At 41.4% G+C, this 14,595-nt stretch overlaps 1 protein-coding gene across 2 annotated transcripts in view; it reads right to left on the reverse strand.

The window, feature by feature from the left end:
- The window catches only part of LOC124009199 (phospholipase ABHD3-like), a 37,236-nt gene that overhangs the window by 7,234 nt on the left and 15,407 nt on the right, over nucleotides 1-14,595 (reverse strand). Inside the window, exons 4-8 of one of the 2 annotated variants that reach the window (XM_046320762.1) lie at nucleotides 14,015-14,060; nucleotides 6,645-6,757; nucleotides 5,905-6,078; nucleotides 5,482-5,530; nucleotides 2,585-2,597 (exon numbers count right to left, since the gene is read on the reverse strand). In XM_046320762.1, coding sequence (XP_046176718.1) covers nucleotides 2,585-2,597; nucleotides 5,482-5,530; nucleotides 5,905-6,078; nucleotides 6,645-6,757; nucleotides 14,015-14,060 — 395 coding nt within the window. Of the gene's footprint in view, nucleotides 1-2,431; nucleotides 2,598-5,481; nucleotides 5,531-5,904; nucleotides 6,079-6,644; nucleotides 6,758-14,014; nucleotides 14,061-14,595 lie in introns of both variants that reach the window. The other variant, XM_046320761.1, reaches the window with a different exon arrangement.

Below are 14,595 nucleotides of genomic sequence, written 5' to 3' on the forward strand. Positions count from 1 at the left end.
GTATGTAAACTACCAACTTCAACTGTAGCTATAAAATCTGACTGTAGTTTCGACACAGCCAGATCAACAGTTGGGGCAATAGCATACATAATAGTATCATTCGCATATAGATTAGATTTTTTAACAGATTGACCAATGGTGTTTATATAAATATTGAAGAGAATAGGTCCCAAAATCGACCACTTTTATGCACTTCAAGAAATTCCGACTTAACTCCATCAATCACGATGGCCTGAGTTCTGTCACTAAGATAATCATGAAACCGTGAAAAGGCGTCAGAGCTCAGGCCTAACGAGGACAACTCCTTCAATAAAATAGCATGATCAACAGTATCAAAAGCTTTTGACAGGTCCACAACGAAGCAACATTTCATTTTAGTGTCTAAACCTTTGACATCATTAACAACTAAATGTCACGCCTTGGTCATTGTATTTTGTGTTTTTGTTATATGTTTGGGTAGGCCAGGGTGTGACATGGGTTTATATGTTGTGTTTCGTATTGGGGTTTGTATTATTTGGGATCGCGGCTGATTAGGGGTGTTGTTAGGCTTGGCTGCCTGAGGCGATTCTCAATTAGAGTCAGGTGCTTATCGTTGTCTCTGATTGGGAACCGTATTTAGGCAGCCTGAGTTTCGCTTTGTATTTCATAGGTGATTGTACCTGTCTCTGTGTTGTAGTCACCAGATAGGCTGTAATTAGTTTCACGTTCTGTTGTTTTTGTATTTAGTTTCAGTTATTTCATGTACCGCGGTTTTCTTTCATTAAAGTCATGAGTAACCAACACGCTGCATTTCGGTCCGACTCTCTTCTTTCAACAGACGAACGCCATTACACTAAAGTGATTGTTGTAATAGTGCTTTGCCTATGCCTAAACCCTGATTGGTTAACATTTCTCAGATAAAAAAGAGCAAAGTTGTACAATTGGCTCCAATTGGTTGGCCCCTGTGTATTTCTTGTTGTCTATTGCTACAAAGCATCCAGGACTTATTTTTCTTTAATTAGCCTAAAAGAAAAGAAAAGCTTTGACTATCATTTCTCTCATCATACAGCAAGTTTCCCCTATCAGCATCCAGCCCAGTATCATTGTGAATAGGCTTAGAAGTTATTTCAAAGAGATAGCCTGCTGAAATAAAATGGTGATTAAATGCATCAATGATGGCATTTTTACCATAATGAGGCCAGTATCTGAATGATTTTTTTGTGACAGAGAAGAGGAAGTACAACCCTTCAGGGATTTGACAGTTTTCCAGAATTTAGCCGGGTTCCCATGACAATCCGAATGAGCGGTTACATAATCAGATTTAGCCTTTCTGATTTGTCTTACACAATGATTCCTCGGCTGCTTAAAAGCTTGCCAGTCCGAGCCTAAGCCTGTGTTCCTGGCCTTGACCCAAGCATTATATATTTTATGAATATATACTTCTATATACTTCTGATACTTCTTCTGATTCTGATTCCAGGGCCGTGTAGGCTTGGTCACCAGCTGGGTTAGGTTTAGATCATTACACATGTCTTTTAGATTTCATTTTAGATTGCTTTTCCCAATCATAATTTAGGTCACCCAGGATAATAACTTCTGATTTAGTAAAATAAGACAACAAACTAGTTAACTCCTTGACCACTATAACAGTTATGGATATATTCTTCCCCAGACAAGATGTCTTCTACATTGTGTCTTTGGCTGCATTGTCTTTCGGCCTTGCTTATCAGCTATGTAATCAACATGGAGGGCCAGTGGGAGGCTATGTAACGAACATGTGGGGCCGGTGTTGTGCTATATAACCAACATGGAGGGCCAGTGGTAGGCTTTGTAACCAAAATGGAGGGCCGGTGTTGTGCTATGTAACCAACATGGAGGGCCAGTGGTAGGGTTTGTAACCAAAATGGAGGGCCGGTGTTGTGCTATGTAACCAACATGGAGGGCCAGTGGTAGGCTTTGTAACCAAAATGGAGGGCCGGTGTTGTGCTATGTAACCAACATGGAGGGTCAGTGGGAGGCTATGTAACCAACATGGAGGGCCGGTGGTGGGCTTTGTAACCAACATGGAGGGCCGGTGTTGTGCTATGTAACCAACATGGAGGGCCGGTGTTGTGCTTTGTAACCAACATGGAGGGCCGGTGTTGTGCTATGTAACCAACATGGAGGGCCAGTGGGAGGCTTAGTAACCAACATGGAGGGCCGGTGGTGGGCTTTGTAACCAACATGGAGGGCCAGTGGTAGGCTTTGTAACCAACATGGAGGGCCAGTGGTAGGCTTTGTAACCAACATGGAGGGCCAGTGGTAGGCTTTGTAACCAACATGGAGGGCCAGTGGTAGGCTTTGTAACCAACATGGAGGGCCAGTGGTAGGCTTTGTAACCAAAATGGAGGGCCAGTGGTAGGCTTTGTAACCAAAATGGAGGGCCAGAGGTGGGGTGTGATTGTGGACCCACCATGACTGGGAGAGAAGACGTCATCTGCAGCGTTTAGACACAACATGGGCACCTGCACAGACTTGAGCCTGTGGATGGGACTGGCATCATGGTAGTAGTCATCATTGGTGGGGTAGCCAAACATTATAGACGTGAACCTCTCATCAAACTCACGGAGGGTCTTGGCCTGCAGAGGGGTTGGGATAAAGTCAAATTAAAAGGTGACATCCGGCAACAAAACAGTGGCTTGAGAAAGTATTCACCCCCTTGGCATTTTTACTATTTTGTTGCCTTACAACCTGGAATTAAAATAGATTTTTGGGCGGTTTGTATCATTTGATTTACACAACATGCCTACCACTTTGAAGATGCAAAATATATTTTATTGTGAAACAAACAAGAAATAAGACAACAAAAAAACTGAAAACTTGAGCATGCATAACTATTCACCCCCCAAAATCAATACTTTGTAGAGCCACCTTTTGCAGCAATTACAGCTGCAAGGTTCTTGGGGCATGTCTCTATAAGCTTGGCAAATCTAGCCACTGGGATTTTGCCCATTCTTCAAGGCAAAACGGCTCCAGCTCCTTCAAGTGGGATGGGTTCCACTGGTGTACAGCAGGCTTTAAGTCATACCACAGATTATCAATTGGATTGAGGTCTGTGCTTTGACTAGGACATTCCAAGACATTTAAATGTTTCCCCTTAAACCACTCAAGTGTTGCTTTAGCAGTATTCTTAGGGTCCTCGTCCTGCTTGAAGGTGAACCTCCGTCCCAGTCTCAAATCTCTGGAAGACTGAAACATGTTTCCCTCAAGAATTTCCCTGTATTTAGCACCATCCATCATTTGTTCAATTCTGACCAGTTTCCCAGTCCCTGCCGATAAAAAACATCCCCACACCATGACGCTGCCACCACCATGCTTCACTGTGGGGATGGTGTTCTCAGGGTGATGGTAGGTGTTGGGTTTGCGCCAGACATAGCATTTTCCTTGATGGCCAAAAAGCTACATTTTGTCTCATCTGATCAGAGTACCTTCTTCCATATGTTTGGGGAGTCTCCCACATGCCTTTTGGCGAACACCAAATGTGTTGGCTTATTTTTTTCTTTAAGCAATGGCTTTTTTCTGGCCACTCTTCTGTAAAGCCCAGCTCTGTGGAGTGTACGGCTTAAAGTGGTCCTATGGACAGATACTCCAATCTCCTCTGTGGAGCGTTGCAGCTCCTTCAGGGTTATCTTTGGTCTCTTTGTTGCCTCTCTGATTAATGCCCTCCTTGACTTGTCCGTGATTTTTGGTGGGCGGCCCTCTCTTGGCAGGTTTGTTGTGGTGCTATATTCTTTAGATTTTTTAAATAATGGATTTAATGGTGCTCCGTGGGATGTTCAAAGTTTCTAATATTTTTTTATAATCCAACCCTGATCTGTACTTCTCCACAACTTTGCCCTGACCTGTTTAGAGAGTTCCTTGTTCTTCAACACTGCTTGCTTGGTGGTGCCCCTTGCTTAGTGGTGTTGCAGACTCTGGGCCCTTTCAGAACAGGTGTAGATATACTGAGATCATGTGACAGATCATGTGACACTTAGATTGCACACAGGTGGACTTTATTTAACTAATTATGTGACTTATGAAGGTAATTGGTTGCACCAGATCTTATTTAGGGGCTTCATAGCAAAGGGGGTGAATACATATAAACGCACCACTTTTCCGTTTTTTATTTGATTAAAAAATAACAATAATAATAATAATAATTTTAATTATTGTTTTCATTTCACTTCACCAATTTGGACTATTTTGTGTATGTCCATTACATGAAACCCAAATAAAAATCCATTTAAATTACAGGTTGTAATGCAACAACATAGGAAAAACACCAAGGGGCTGAATACTTTTGCAAGGCACTGTATGTTTACAACAACATTGGCAGCAGCCTAACATGGCGATGAGGAGCGGACTTGAAATTCCACAAAATTAGTTCCTTTCGCATTCCTTTGATATTTTAATTATAAATTGTTCACCAATATGGAACTTTAAAAGCCTAATATATTAAATTAAGTGGTATTTATTATAGATCACATGGAGAATTCCATAAATCTAGATTTTTAAAGATAAATAAAGGCTTGCCAAAGTGCTAAAATGCAGCATTTCACCATCATTGTAAAGCCTTTGTTATTTTGATGCTTTGACAAAGTAATTTCTGAAGATTAAAATGAATAATGTGTGTGATTAATGTGTGTGAATTAATGTGTGTGAATAATGTGTGTCATGTCTGTCCCTCATTTTAAGGTCAACTCTGTTACATGAACTGAACTCTCGTCTTAATATGGTGAAACTATTTATTTGTAAATATTTTTTTCAAAAGTAACATTGAATTTTTAATAGTCATCGTGTAAAAGCAGGTGAGCTGGCTCTACTCTTTTTGGCCATTTTCCGGTGTTTTGTGGTGGAAATTGAGCGGGTCGAGCATAACATCAACCCTGTTCTTTTTTTACATTTGAGTAATTTAGCAGGCGCTCTTATCTAGTGCAATTTACAGTTGGTTCATTCATCTTAAGATAGCTAGGTGGGACAACCACATATCACAGTCATAGTAAGTCTATTTTTCCTCAATAAAGTAGCTATCAGAAAAGTTAGTAAGGAAAAAAACAAACAAACCCATAGATATACAGGCTTGAAATGTTTTAGAAATTTCGTTTTTTTGTGAAGCTTATTTTCAATTGCCACTCCCTGTTGCATACAACAAGCTTCCATTCCCCTTGTCACGAGGGGATTTATGGCTGATTTAAGATTAAATTGTCAACCCTGTTATGGTCAACCCTATTACTTTATTTGGCTATTATTAGGAAATTACTATAGTCATTTTTTAAATTGTACCACTTGAGATGGGAAATGTGTTTTTTTATGAAGCTGAACATGTGCTCTTTATGTCAGAGTGTAAACATTTTGTGAAATCAAACTTTTTTTGGACCAAGTTACACTCCTCAAAGGCACCAAATTGGTGGAACATTCCAGATGGGTTGCTTTTACTTTGATTGTATTAGAAGAGGTCATTGAAAAGGTTGTGCATTTTACCTTCATCACATGATCAATGTCGTAACTCTTCTCAAGCACAGATTTGTGTCTAGAGGAGAGAAAAACACAAGGAAGCAGGAAGTAGGTTTGCTTCAATGCGGAACATAGGGAAGCATGTGGGTTTGCTTCAATATCCATTGGCAATGTCCATTAAATTATTTGGGCCTGACAGTGGAGTACCGAGTGCTTAGCACTGTGACAACTGCTGCTGTAAAAATTGATTTATAAAATACATTTGATTGATTGAGATAGGAAAATATTCCAAGCGAGAGAGAGAAAGAGCTTTTAGCTGTTATCTTTTAGAGCCCAACCTCAGGGGTCGCTCAAAGCTAACATCTAAAAGCTAAACAATGTAGCTCAGTGCAACTAAGAGCTAAGAGCTAATCTAGGCAAATCCTCCAGCCTGCTACGGCGAACACCCACCTGTCCACGCCCGCCTGCAGGCAGCTGGTGAGATAGGAGTTGAAGAGAAAGCGATCCAGAGGCTTCTCCAATGACGCTGTGCACTCAAACACATCCCAGCCTGCCGAGAACACAACCACACCTTTCAGACACGTCTCTCTGCCCTTCCTCCCCAGGTAGTTCGCCAGCATCATCCTGGGATTAGAAAGACAGGGAGAGGGTAGGGGGAGAGGGGGGAGGATGGTGGAGGGGAGAGGGGAGAGAGGGTGAGGGAGAAGGGAGAGGGGAAACCCTCACTTTGGTAGGGGATTATAGCTGTAATACCTCTTTTGACATCGTGTAAGTACTACTGAGAGGCTGAGCTCTCTGAATCAAATGAAAAGTGGTGTTGCTGACAGAGGAAAGGAGGAGGCTGCAAAATAAAATAAAATACAATACATAACCAACCCATGACAACATTTCTGCTGGTGAGCGTTTACCTCAGTTTTTGAGAAATCAATATAAACATATAGATGGGACAACCAAGTACTTTCCAGGCTCTACATAAAAGCTGATATCTTTAGACTGACTCCCACAGTTCAGTGAAGTGATACTGTAGTATAGTATTGCTCCATACATACATGTATGTCCCGTTGACATCAATACGGTAGCCTACATCAACACATGATTTATATAGTCTGAGTAATGCATGGAGCTCTCAGGATTTGGGCCATAGTGTCACTTCCATTGAAGTGAGAAAACATGAAGAGGCACCTACTAACCCGCCCATGGAGACCCCAGCAGCCATGAGAGGGGCGTCCTCATTTGTCCTCTGGATGTGTTCGATGACCGCCTCCAGGTCCTCTGTGTTGGCAGCACAGTATGTTCTGGGAGTCTGGTAGCACACAAAGTTAAGAAGAGTTAACTCTGAGTGTGTGTGTGTGTGTGTGTGTGTGTGTGTGTGTGTGTGTGTGTGTGTGTGTGTGTGTGTGTGTGTGTGTGTGTGTGTGTGTGTGTGTGTGTGTGTGTGTGTGTGTGTGTGTGTGTGTGTGTGTGTGTGTGTGTGTGTGTGTGTGTGCACGTGTCCATGTCCCTTTTAGTGTTACAGCACAGTTTTTCTGTTAGATTGACTTTCAACCATAAGGAGGAAAGTACTGCAAAGTAAAACACACACACACACGCAAATATCACTGCGACCTCTGCATGTGCACACACTGTTCCGGCGATCTATATTCAGATGTGCAGAGAAGTCATACTGTAAATTAATTACACGCAAGCCTTCACACCCTCCCTCACACATGTGCACAAACTCTGCTTGTGACTTGAAAGTCAAACACTCTCCATGATGCTATACAGCATATTCATCATGCTGGATTGGAATGAGTGGTAGAAAAATAAGCTCTGGCATTACAAATGGCTGACTCAGGGACAGGGGCTATTTAGAGTTAAAGCAGTAGCAAACAAAGGAGGATATATACTGTAATAACATTTAAGCCTGCTGCTGGACAGCCTTTTTCAGATACTGGCCCATAGTATCTGTCCATCACAAGCACTATCAATTAATGTAAGCGTTCTTCTATCACATTGAGCAAGCGATCCACTGACAGTGAAATAACACCACAGACATGGAGAACAATAATGGACCAATAAGGTTAGAGAAAAGAAAATTAGTAAAACACTAACTGAATTCAAACACTTGTTCAATCTAATCCTAGAACAGATTGTCACACCCTGACCATAGTTTGCTTTGTATGTTCTATGTTTTGTTTGGTGAGGGTGTGATCTGAGTAGGCATTCTATGTTGGATGTCTTGTTTGTCTGTTTCTGTGTTTGGGCCTGATATGGTTCTCAATCAGAGGCAGGTGTTAGTCATTGTCATTGATTGGGAACCATATTTAGGTAGCCTGTTTGGGGTTGGGTTTTGTGGGTGATTGTTTCCTGTCTGTGTTTGTTGCACCAGATAGGGCTGCTTCGGGTTTTCCCACGTATATTGTTTTGTATTATGTTCATGTTCTTATAAAAAAACATGAACTTCAACCACGTTGCATTTTGGTCCGCCTCTCCTTCCCAGGAGGAAAGCCGTTACACAGATAGGGAATAAAAGGAAGAGTCATCTCGATTTCTCTGGATAGGCAGGGTTGGGTTGGTTACTTTCTAAAAGGTAATCAAATCATATTTAATTTGTCAAACGTGGCGAATACCTTACAAGGAAATGTTTACTTACAAGCCCTTAACCAACAATGCAGTTTTCCAACAAAAAAAAGTGTTCAGTAAAAAATAGATAACAGTAGCGAGGCTATACACAGAGGGTACCGGTACAGAGTCAATGTGTGGGGGTACAGGTTAGTCCAGGTAATTGAGGTAATATGTACAGTGGGGCACAAAAGTATTGTCAGCCACCAATTGTGCATGGTCTCCCACTTAAAAAGATGAGAGAGGCCTGTAATTGTCATCATAGGTACACTTAAAAATATCCAGAAACTCACATTGTAGGATTTTTAATGAATTTATTTGCAAATTATGGTGGAAAATAAGTAGTTGGTCACCTACAAACAAGCAAGATTTCTGGCTCTCACAGACCTGCCTCTTTAAGAGGCTCCTCTGTCCTCCACTCGTTACCTGTATTAATGGCACCTGTTTGAACTTGTTATCAGTACAAAAGACACCTGTCCACAACCTCAAACAGTCACACTCCAAACTCCACTATGGCCAAGACCAAAGAGCTGTCAAAGGACACCAGAAACAAAATTGTAGACCTGCACCAGGCTGGAAAGACTGAATCTGCAATAGGTAAGCAGCTTGGTTTGAAGAAATCAACTGTGGGAGCAATTATTAGGGAATGGAAGACATACAAGACCACTGATAATCTCCCTCGATCTGGGGCTCCATGCAAGATGTCACTCCTTGGGATCAAAATGATCACAAGAACAGTGAGCAAAAATCCCAGAACCACACGGGGGGACCTAGTGAATGACCTGCAGAGAGCTGGGACCAAAGTAACAAAGCCTACCATCAGTAACACACTTCGCCGCCAGGGACTCAAATCCTGCAGTGCCAGACGTGTCCCCCTGCTTAAGCCAGTACATATCCAGGCCCGTGAAACCAAAATATAAATTTTTGGTAAAAACTCAACTCGTCGTGTTTGGAGGACAAAGAATGCCGAGTTGCATCCAAAGAACACCATACCTACTGTGAAGCATGGGGGTGGAAACATGCTTTGGGGCTGTTTTTCTGCAAAGGGACCAGGACGACTGATCCGTGTAAAGGAAAGAATGAATGGGGCCATGTATCGTGAGGTTTTGTGTGAAAACCTCCTTCCATCAGCAAGGGCATTGAAGATGAAACGTGGCTGGGTCTTTCAGCATGACAATGATCCCAAACTCACCGCCCGGGCAATGAAGGAGTGGCTTCGTAAGAAGCATTTCAATGTCCTGGAGTGGCCTAGCCAGTCTCCAGATCTCAACCCCATAGAAAATCTTTGGAGGGAGTTGAAAGTCCGTGTTGCCCAGCAACAGCCCCAAAACATCACTGCTCTAGAGATCTGCATGGAGGAATGGGCCAAAATACCAGCAACAGTGTGTGAAAACCTTGTGAAGACTTACAGAAAACGTTTGACCTCTGTCATTGCCAACAAAGGGTATATAACAAAGTATTGAGATAAACTTTTGTTATTGACCAAATACTTATTTTCCACCGTAATTTGCAAATAAATTCATAAAAAATCCTACAATGTGATTTTCTGTTTTTTTTCCCTAATTTTGTCTGTCATAGTGTCACGAACCGGCTCAAAGCCCGTAACAAAGGGAGGCAACGTGGAGATAAGGACTAGCAAAATATATATTTATTAACTAAAGCAACTAAGGAAAATGTCCAATGGTGTGTGTAATCAGTAATCAGTAGTGTAAGTGAGTGTTTTGCATGAATGAATGTGATAATGCAGGGTGTTGAAAGGTGCCAAAGCAAACAAACAAAAGGCCACCAAGAACCACAACACAATCTACAACGGGTGTCTGCATGGAGAGAGTCTCTTCCATGAATGTGGAAGAGGTCTATTTATCCTGGGAGACACCTGGCCCAGGTGTTTCCCATGTAGCTGACGACCCTCTCAACTCCGCCCACCGGCATCCTAATAAGGAAACAAGAACAAAGACAGAATACGGCAGACAGAGTGGGAGGGTCGTCACAATAGTTTAAGTGTACCTATGATGAAAATTACAGGCCTCTCTCATATTTTTAAGTGGGAGAACGTGCACAATTGGTGGCTGACTAAATACCTTTTTTGCCCCACTGTACATGTAGGTAGAGTTAAAGTGACTATGCATAGATAATAAACAGAGAGTAGCAGCAGTGTAAAAGAGGGGGGGGAGACAATGCAAATAGTCTGGGTAGCCATTTGATAAGCTGTTCAGGAGTATTATTTTGGGAGGAATATGTTAAGAATGCTTTTGGACCTGGACTTTGCGCTCCGGTACCGCTTGTTGTGAGGTAGCAGAGAGAGCAGTTTATGACTGGTGGCTGGAGTCTTTGAACATTTTTATGGCCTTCCTCTGACACCGCCTGGTATAGAAGTCCTGGACGGGAGGAAGCTTGGCCCCAGTGATGTACTGGGTCATATGCACTACTCCCCTCTGTTGTGCCTTGAGGTCGGAGGCCGAGCAGTTGCCATTTCAGGTAGTGAGACAACCAGTCAGGATGCTCTTGATGGTGCAGCTGTAGAACATTTCGTGGATCTAAGGACCCATGCCAAATCTTTTCAGTCTCCTGAGGGGAATAAGCTTTATCGTAACCTCTTCACGACTGTCATGGTGTGTTTGGACTAGAGATCAACCGATTATAATTTTCCAACGCCGATACCGATTATTGGAGGACCAAAAAAAGTCGATACCGATTAATCGGACAATTTTTTAAAATGTATTTATAATAATGACAATTACAACAATACTGAATGAACACTTATTTTAACTTAATATAATACATCAATAAAATCAATTTAGCCTCAAATAAATAATGAAACGTAATCTGATTACTTTCAGTTATTTTTAGATTACTTTCCCCTTAAGAGTAATTTGACGAAGACAATAATGTGCGTTACCAATTGAACAAAATCTATAGAAGGATAAATTCATGTTTAAGTTTACAAAGCTGACCATATGTGTAATGTTGTACCTAAAACCCACTGAAATAACAGTAACTTACATTACATTGACTTAAAATAACCTTGAGGATGATGCAGGTTTTATAACCCCCCTGACATCACGATTTAACATGGCCCATTTCTCAGTCAGACATATCCTCTTTCTCTCTGGCTGCAAACTGGGACAACCAGTATATTTCTTCATCAATATTCTTGCACAAAGTTCAGCCTGAATGTTTTTTCACAGCAGCCATATCCAGTTGTTGTGTCTTCATAGCCTACATTCGAGTAAATTACTTTAGTGGAGTAGGAACTGTACTGGTGCTTTTCCAATGAGACTTACCCCCACACCAATGAGACTTACCCCCACACCAATGGGCCACCAGTATTTTATGTTATTGTAAGCTCTAGTGTTATCGTGTTTCCATCAGGAGTGTGACACTAAAGACTAATCAACAACCTCTGCATCATTCAAGACTTGCTTTGTGAGAAGATGTTAAAGTTCACAGTTAGCCATGGTTATGTAAATTCCAGCTGAAAAGTATCCAGGGCCTTTCCTTGGCCCCAAGAACAGGTCCGACGGAGCCATGGCCCAATGAGACACGGATACTGGCCCACGTAGATAGAAACAGAAAGGTCTGAGCCTTTTAGGTAAAACACTGAGGTAAATCCTGTATGGAAATATGCCATACTGGTAATGTTGCAACAATAATAAAAACAGTTTGAAACAATTTACTTTTCAATGATACAGTAATAAAGTTGTCTACTACAATACAGATACAATATAAAGTTCAAAGTCCAATAACCATCCATTGAAACATGATGTGAATTAAATGGACCAACTAAAGCATTTGTTGTATGTTAAATGCTAAGACTAACGGAGGCGGTACGAGACCTGAAGAATTGCATTAGCTCTGAAAGGTAATGCTTAGACTTTAACTGAGCGGGCTATCACACTATTGTGGTGTGTGAGTGGGGGGGTCAGTGTGGAGTTAGGGCAGTATCCCTAGTTGTGGCCAAGCAAAGGGCACTTCTCACAGAGCAGGACATTCATTCTAACACTGTGCCCTATTTAAACAATGGACACCATTCACACTCAACTGGCTGCAGTTGAGTGTGAATGGTGTCCATTGTTTAAATAGTCACAAAGGCGTATGGAAGTGTAGTCATTTACATAAAACTTCAGCAACAATTCCTCAAAGTTAATGGAAGGATGATAATTCCTTTCTTACAACCACGTTATGTAGTGCAATAGTTGTAATCATTCTTCACATATGCACTCATAGAGATCCTACTAAATTAGTAGTATTGTAATTCCTAATTCTGTGTGTGCACTACAGTATTGGCCCAGTTTGGCAACTGAGAATAGCCCTTTCAGATGAAGCCCTGGCCTGGGGTCGCCATTGTAATATTATAACTCGTGTGTGTGTTTGAGTGTGTTTGTGTGTGTTCTTGCTTGCGTGCATGTGTTTGTGTCTATGTGACTGCACATGTAAATACAACAAGGACAAGACACAAAACAACCCATTCATTCATTCTGAGAGCACAGATCTCAAAAGGGACATTGGAATGAATTGTGGCCACATACTATGGTATGATACAAGATTCCAATTGTGGATTGGCTGAGCTGTTTGGGTGACACTGGTATGTAATATAATTACCCACTGGGCACAGACAAGTTCAATGTCTAGTTTTGATTTACCTTTGGTTGAGTTGTCAATTAACGTGAACTCAATGTGAAATCATGCCATTGGTATTGAGGTTAAAAGTTGGGTGAAAAAAAATACAAAATGCCCTCGACTTTTTGCAAATCCAATCAGTTTTCCCATGTTGATTCAACGTCCTCACATCGATTTTTTGGGGGTTGAAATGACGTGGAAACAATGTTGATTCAGCCAGTTTTTGTCCAGGGCATATGCACATTTTTTAACAAGTCAGCATCTTTTGAATAGCATTATAGTCCTTCCTCACTTCAATGAAGATGGACAGTAGAGTAAAGAGCTAATTGTTGGCTAAATAAATATATATATATATATATTTATTTCACCTTTATTTAACCAGGTAGGCTAGTTGAGAACAAGTTCTCATTTACAACTACAACCTGGCCAAGATAAAGCAAAGCAGTTCGACACAAACAACAACACAGAGTTAAACAAACATATAGTCAATAATACAGTTGAAAAAGTCTATATACAGTGTGTGCAAATGAGGTAAGATAAGGGAGGTAAGGCAATAAATAGGCCATGGTGACCTATTACAATATACCAATTAAACACTGGAGTGATGGATGTGCAGAAGATGAATGTGCAAGTAGAGATACTGGGGTGCAAAGGAGCAAAATACAGTATGGGGATGAGGTAGTTGGATGGGCTATTTACAGATGGGCTATGTACAGTGATCTGTGAGCTGCTCTGACAGCTGGTGCTTAAAGCTAGTGAGGGAGATATGAGTCTCCAGCTTCAGTGATTATATATGAACGGAAATAGATTCAAAGATACACCTTGTGGGTCTTCGTGAAGACAGGGCAGGGAAAGCTCATTCTGCTCTATGGACCAGTGCTAGAATACACTATCTGTCCACTAAATAATTCCTGCTATGTGATAACATTGTCTGTCTGCACACTGTCTGGACTAGGCTCCTTGTGGGTTACCCAATATACTATGGGTTACACATGCCACGTGTGACACAGACACAGACATGCTATGGGGTGCTGAAGAACAGCTCCAATCACAATGCAAGGGAAAGCATGCACTCTGCCAGTGAAAACTGCACAGGCATGTGGAGTAGAGTGCCAAAAGGATGTAGTTCCTATGTCGTCGTGTCATGTTGTGAGTGTTTGCATATCTGTGTAGTTTAAGATGCCTTTTGATTGGACGTGAAGATGCATTTTGATTGTACAGAGTAATATAATAATTGAAAAATGTTATGTTTTTGAATGCATGTCTGAATTGAAAACATAAAAGTCATACACGCAAAAATCCTTTTAAACTGTACTTTGTATGAATATTAGATTCTTACCAAGAGAGTTTCACCAGACACCCCTCTGTTGTTGAATACCGCACACCTGAAACAAAGCAAAAACATGCTCTAAATAAACCTTTAAAATCCTTTCATTGAATTGCATTCCTTGCATTAGTTTCACCAATTTACATTTTGTGTCATAATAATGTTCTAACTTCCAGGTGCATTGTCTTCCAGGTGCATTCTCTTATAGATGCACTGTCTTCCAGGTGTATTCTCTTACAGGTGCACTGTCTTCCAGGTGCATTCTCTTATAGGTGCACTGTCTTCCAGGTGCATTCTCTTATAGGTACACTGTCCTCCAGGTGCATTATCTTACTGGTGCACTGTCTTCCAGGTGTATTCTCTTACAGGTGCACTGTCTTCCAGGTGCATTCTCTTATAGGTGCACTGTCTTCCAGGTGTATTCTCTTATAGGTGCACTGTCTTCCAGGTGCATTCTCTTATAGGTGCACTGTCTTCCAGGTGCATTCTCTTATAGGTGCACTGTCTTCCAGGTGCATTCTCTTATAGGTACACTGTCCTCCAGGTGCATTATCTTACTGGTGCACTGTCTTCCAGGTGCATTCTCTTACTGG

Source organism: Oncorhynchus gorbuscha, linkage group LG22 (genome assembly GCF_021184085.1).
Source record: "Oncorhynchus gorbuscha isolate QuinsamMale2020 ecotype Even-year linkage group LG22, OgorEven_v1.0, whole genome shotgun sequence".
Classification (NCBI taxonomy): domain Eukaryota; kingdom Metazoa; phylum Chordata; class Actinopteri; order Salmoniformes; family Salmonidae; genus Oncorhynchus; species Oncorhynchus gorbuscha.